The sequence below is a fragment of the Xyrauchen texanus genome, chromosome 31 (assembly GCF_025860055.1).
Source record: "Xyrauchen texanus isolate HMW12.3.18 chromosome 31, RBS_HiC_50CHRs, whole genome shotgun sequence".
Lineage (NCBI taxonomy): Eukaryota > Metazoa > Chordata > Actinopteri > Cypriniformes > Catostomidae > Xyrauchen > Xyrauchen texanus.
Genome location: NC_068306.1, coordinates 11,640,979 through 11,647,849, shown reverse-complemented (window position 1 = coordinate 11,647,849; position 6,871 = coordinate 11,640,979). Strand labels below are relative to the sequence as shown.

The 6,871-nt window shown below is 38.9% G+C and overlaps 1 protein-coding gene across 1 annotated transcript in view; it reads left to right on the top strand.

Moving 5' to 3' along the window:
* The first annotated feature begins 630 nt into the window (after nt 1-630).
* Nucleotides 631-6,871, top strand: part of LOC127625203 (NMDA receptor synaptonuclear signaling and neuronal migration factor-like) — a 47,268-nt gene continuing 41,027 nt past the window's right edge. The window contains exon 1 of the mRNA XM_052100338.1: nt 631-865. Coding sequence (XP_051956298.1) covers nt 795-865 — 71 coding nt within the window. The 5' untranslated portion in view covers nt 631-794. The remainder of the gene's footprint in view (nt 866-6,871) is intronic.

Genomic DNA, 6,871 nt, shown 5'->3' with positions numbered 1-6,871 from the left:
GGATGGATGGATGGATGGATGAATTTTGTTACAAGATGGATTAATGCATGGATTTTGTTGATGGATGGATGGGTGGGTTGATGGATTTTGTTACAGGATGGATGAATGGATGGATTTTGTATATGGATGTATAGATGGATGGATTTTGTTACAGTATGAATGAATGGATGGATTTTATTTCTGGATGGATGGATGGATGGATGGATGGATGGATTTTGTCACGATAGATAGATAGATAGATAGATAGATAGATAGATAGATAGATAGATAGATAGATAGATAGATAGATAGATAGATAGATAGATAGATAGATAGATAGATAGATAGATTATATTGTTATTTTATATTGAATTGTATAATCATAAATATAATAAATATTATTCATAATATTGCTTTAGACACTAGGCTATGCACAGTTAAAATTGAAGCATATGTTGTACACTCCACCGATCCCCCCTGGAAACTACGCCCCTGCCCACACATCCCACTACCATAAACACTCTCCTCAAGCCATCCTTTCTTTCTCTTATCAATGAAGAGAGAGAAAGAGGAGGGGAGGGATCTGTACACGCGCGTGTTTTTCTTTAACTAGTTGACATTGTGAAGAGGAGAGACAGCGGCGTCCTCTGTTCTGCATCACCTCCAGATTGTGCGTTATGACATAAACAGACTTTCATTTGAACGCAGCATCAGTGCGCAAAAACAACCTGTTCCCATCATTTTTCACGCGTTTTCTCCAATGCATTGACATTTGGAATGTGCTGTTTTCTTGCAAGCGCTGTTTCCATGCCAGCATGGGAACTGCAGTGTCCAAAAGGAAGAATCTGAGAAATGATGCGATTTCTTCGGTGGCAGCCAAAGTTAGGTGAGTGGCCGATTTTTACCCTAAACACTGCATGCAGCCCGTCAGCTCAGCTCTGCATTCGTACGTGTGGCTTCACGAGCTCGGCTCGCACTGAAGTTCGAGGATGATCTTTAACTCGTTCCTGGCTATATGGAAAGGTCGACCGTGATCGCGCTTTGAAAGAACTCATGTGGGACATGTTATGTGCAGGTGTAGGACGAACATTTAAGTATTAAACATGTTGATTCAGGTCATAACTTTTCCAGTGTCTTGGTTTCATATGTGGTTATTTAGTAAACGGACTGCTCAAGGCACTGACAGTCGTCCTTCACCGCTCGTGCACTTGATACAATCGATCATGCTCGCGACTTGATCTGTCAGTTAGCCCTGACTGACGTGTGACTTAATCAATCACGATGCATGACAAGAGTCTTGTGACCAAAAGAAGAATTTAGACTCCATAGAACATGCATATCTCGTCTATGCGATTAAACTGTTAAGCCATCATGTTATTCTAATACGTCACGCTATTTGGGTAGAAAAGGTCATGTTCTATGTTTTCACTTTTGACATGTACTTACATAACTAGTGCCTGTTTAGCTTCCATGTTTACCGTATCTGTCATTTCTCACCTTATTTTCTAGCCCCTAGTGCTTTTGGGATGCTGTGAGTCATTGGATCCTTAATGTTCAGATATATAGGATTTGAAGAATTAACTATGATTGCATTACAAGAAGATACACCTTGGTAGTATCATTCTAGTAGACAGAAGTCATTAAAATGACCTTGTCAACTCAATGTCATTGTAGATTTGGATGATTCAGGCTTAGACTGAGGGTACTACTTCATTCATGAAAATGGGAAGGCAGGCTGCAACCCCAATTTTCATGTCAAATCTACGCCTTTGGTCATATGCGTGAATGAGAGAAGCTGTTACGTATGCAGGGCAGGTATATCAGAGAACACAGCTCTGCATGCAAAGTAGGAAGGACCCATCTAACAGAGAACAACTTTAAAATTAAAAGCAGACACAACACATTTAGGCCATAGACACATTCTCAGATATACAGTATTGACTTCAGGGCTGCAACCCCCAATATTACAGTAAGGTTAATGGTCAATCAGTTATGATGTTTTAATCTCTTAAAAGGATAGTTCACTGAAAAATGTAAGTTCAGTAATGTAGTTCCAAATTTGTTTGACATTCTTTCCTCCAAGGAACACAAAAAGAGTTGTTTAGGCTGAATGTTATCCTCAGTCACCATTCACATTCATTGTAAAGATGCAATGAACGTAAATGCGACTGAGACTAACATGCATCTCCTTTTGTGTTCCACAGAAGAAAGTATGTCACATGGGTTTTGATCCATGCAGCATGACATTTTTCACAGCATTTTTGTGAACTATCCCTTTTTTATATTCAGTTTTCAGTGTTTGGTTGCATCCTTGACTGAGTTACGCAATATTAATTCATAAAGAGGGAACGCATGAATAATGTACATATGCTGAAATGAATCTCAGTTTTTATTTTGACTAATTAATGGAAATGACTCATTAATTAATGAGAAGCACTGTAGGGGTCTGTCACTTTATCAACATAAACAAAGTTGCTTCCAAACTGCCTTGGAAATTTTAAGAAAGTTGCAATGAGGTAACTCTGTTTAAATGGGCTGCTTTGCAGCAAGAAAGACTACTCATTTGCAAAGAAATTAGTCATTGGCCTTTGGCAGCTGTTAGTGTAATTATAGGTTGTAAATTACAGTAGTTTCGAAGGAACGTAGCGGGTTTGTGCTATCAGATAATTGTCGGTCTAACCCAAATTTGAAACACTGTCATGTTGTAATTTTACACCTGTCAGAGCAATGACTTTTATGTCCTAGGCTGGTCTTTTTCAGCACAGATTGAATTAATGTGTATGCTTTGTGCTGACTTTCTATTGAAAGTCCCTCTCAGTCCTGTTCTCAGGATACTGTTGAACCAGGTGGTGTCTGTTAATCAGCTCTCCTCCAGACGCTGGGTCATGACCATAGAGCTGTTCAAAGGCATGATTGGTGGGTGGACTGTATTCTCTGACTACACAGAGGATCAATAGCACCCCACCCACTCCAACACACTAAAGTACATGAAGTAATCATGCACCCTACCTCCACTGATTTTCACCTCTTAGATTCTTCTCAGCTCAGCAAAAATCCTTGCCACATTATACATATTTATACATGTGGAGTGTTTTTTCCCCTTCTTGTTTAGCCTTCAACGTAAGGAGCTAAGCATACTGAGCTTGGTTCTGTGGGGTTGTTGGAGCTTAGTGGTTAAAGATCTGTGCTGGTAACTAGAAGCAGGTTTGAATTCCTCAATTGGTGACTTTTGAGCTTGCACCACTTTTTAGTATGGCACTTCGAGGGACTGATTAGTCCACCCAAAAAATTGTATTCTGTCATTATTTATTTACTCTCATGTTGTTCCAGCCCCTTATGCTGCTATATATTCAGTGGAACCCAACAGTCAATTTTGAAGAATCTTCACTCAACTCTTTCCATACAATGAAAGTCAGTGGCTGTGTCTGAATATCCAGACATCTCTAAAATATAGTATGCCAAATACAGTATGATAAAGGAGTAGTATGTTTTCGGGTTACGGGTCAATGCCCACGTTCCCGGATGAAGTATGTCTACTACTCGCATGCATACCTAAAAGAACGTACTGTTTTGGCGGCAGATAAGTGTGCCTTTCATCAAATACAGTACATACACTGTTTTGAATGCAGTACATATGTCCAAAACGACAATAAACACCATAAAAGTGCAAAAAAGTCCACATTCTATCTGAAATTAGAATCACTGCCCCCAGTGGCCAAATATGGAAGTGTTTTTGAATGTGTGAGCACCAGTTTCAGCACCATGTTCAATGTCCACAGAGTGGTGCCAAAGGCGAGTAATATTTTTTGTTGTAAATTATGATATATGTATATTCAACAGGATTGCATATTTGATTAACTCTACCCCCAAACCCCAACTCTAAACCTGACTGTCACTGGATTATGTGATGTTGAGGGAAAATACAACCTCAGAATCACACTCACCTTTGTTAATAGGAACATGATTACTTTCTGGTTCTCGATGGACAAATACTTGTGTCGTGCAGCAACATGTCGATTTCCCGTGTGATCACATTGCTACTTTTGTGTTCCACAGAAAATAATAACAGCATGCGAGTGTGGAAACAATAGGAGGTTGAATAAATAATGACTTTGCATATTTTCGGTGAAGTCTTCTTTTAACGTGGCAAAGTGGTGTGAAAGTCATGGAAACAAATTGGACACAGTTGTATGCTAATAGGTAAAGATCTGTTCTTCTTAGAATTGCTTCACATGGTTTATGCAACGTGTTGTTTCTCGTGGCCTTTTGTTTTATTTTGTCTGAGTAATTTTTTTGGATTTGAGGCTCTCAGGGCCAGTGGGTCAGCATGGAGAGCCTGGTCTGTACAGCATTTGTATGCTAATCATGAAGGATCTGCAGAGTCCACTTGATACTCATCCACTTAGATTTATGGGCTGAGAGCTATGCTTCTATCAAACTGGCTCATCACTTTTTTAATTCCTGTTACTCAACTAGTAGAGAATATCTCTACATTATGTAAAATTGTGGTGCTGTAAGCTATTTATTTATAAAAAATTTTAAATAAGATTTATTTTTTCCTGACAATACAGTGATAAAAAGCAATATTTACCTACATCTATATTTTTACAAAAGCCCTTTTTTTTTATGAACAGGGTGTGCAAACCTATAACTCACTAACTTTTTGGAATTAAGTTGTTATTTATTATTATTATTATTATTATAACCTAACAATTATTAATTGTTGTCCAGTTTTTCATTATAATACAGAATTAATTATTATTATTATTACTTTGATGATTTGTTGTATACAATAGTGATATATTTCTGTCTTATTTACTTTCACCTAACAATTCACCTAGAGCTTATTTTCTTACACTGCAGTGTTTTGTTTACCATGTTGCAGAAGGCTGTATATTATGTAAGTGTTGTAGGCAACATTCATAACTGTAACCAGCCCCAGTAAACATACATGGCACGCTGGCCCCTCAGCATAATAGAGCAGAAGGAAAAAACAACATTGCCGTTTATCAAGCGCTGAAATTTAGCTTGGTGTGAAATAATCTGGAATAATGTTAAGCATTGTAACAGTGACCTTTTTGCAGCCTGAACTTGTTCAAAACGTTAAATCTTTGTGACACAGAACGCAGGTGTCTCGACGTGTGTTTGTGAGACCCAAGTCATTTTTAACTTGACACTGTCTCTAAAAATGTGCCTGTCCTGCGTGAGACAATGAAGAAACAGCAACACGTGATGCAGCAGTCAAGGACGTTCGCTCCAGCGTGTGTTTACATAGAAAAACAATGGAAAATCAGAGCAGATGTACGCAAAAACGTGTTCGGTGTGAACGGCCCTTACTCATGGGCAAAACAATTTTGGAAGTCCTGTATATTGTTTCCTAAATTACAAACCTGAACCCAAAGTCCTACTTGAAAAACGGACCCGTACCCAGCATACCTCTAATGTGAACCACTCTAAGAGCGCTGACTTCAGCTTATTCACACGTGTACCCAGAACCGCAAGTTGCCCCTCGAGCGGTTTTGGCTGAGCTTTCCAACTGGGCGCCCACCCCTCCCACCCCTGATGTACGGGGCCCCACACAATTGTGTGGTTTGCATAGTGGTTAAAACTGCTACTGTTCATGTTGGTTCATAGGGTCTGCCAAGTGCATAAATGTAAATTATGCATTTATTTCAATTACAAGTGTTGTTCTATTGCTTGAAGAAGCACATCAAGCAGAGATCCATTTGTAATTTCTTTGTTATATGCAAGTTTATTCGGACAGCCTGCAGCTTCTAACATCAAGATGAAAAATAGGGGCAGCAGAATTAGAGGGAGATGCTATTTAGGAAAAAGCAGTCAGATGTATCTCATGTATCTCAGCTGGCTTTCAATGCACCTGGGAAGCTCTTGTTTTTGAGATAGACCTTCATTATTCTGACTTCTCATTAATTTAATTTGGAAACAGTTTACAGTTGTGGCCAAACCAGGACATTATAAACAGTGAGCAATGCCAAAAGCCCCCCTTTTGTAACAGTGGATATATGGTTAATTTACCTACACCACTTTTACACAATGCAGATGTTTTATTTTTATCATGGTATCTAACACAAAAGTAAATTAGTTTGCATAAAGAAAGCTGCGAAATGTGATTCATAGGCCATAATTATGATATTTCCGATTCCACCTTAAGATCGCATTAAAATGGCGTTTAGTGTGACGTCACGTTATGAGGTTGTGCCCCAAGTGGCTGAAACTGGAAATGCTGTTTAACATTTTTGCAAATGTGAGCTCTAGTTTCAAGGTAAATTGTCCTCAGAGTGGTACCAAAAGCAAGTTGTATTTTAATTGCTGCAAAAATGTGTGACGGGGAATGATGCCTGTCAGTAAGGGGTCGATTTCATGTCAATTTCCTGTGTGATCATTTTGGCAGTGTGATGTGAAAACTTCTGTAAACCTCCAAAGTCATTAACAGGGAGACCTTAAATTGAAGCTAAAGTTTAGAAAGTTTTCTATTTTGCTTGATGCCACTCACCTCTAGGACTTCTAGGAGTGAATATAAGAAATTCTATATTCAAAAGAGACATAATGAGAAATGTATGAGTTTGACCTCGGTGACAGCCTTGAGACGACTAATGTCAGTTTTAGCTGTGTGAGATCAGCGCAGCATAATCACAAACTTAGGCACTTAAAACAGACTCAGAAACTCATTGATCTGTTATTTGGGGCGTTTTAAGTATCCGTCTCTGACATTCTCTCATGCCTGCCATATCTGAAGAGACTTCTGTTGTGTAAGCCGAGATATTGAATGGAAGGCTCTTTTGAGTGTGTTTTTGTTCAACACTCTGAAGGTTGATAAGAAGCGACTCGTTGACCTTTGAGCGTGGATAAGTCCGCTGAATGCTGCCATTTT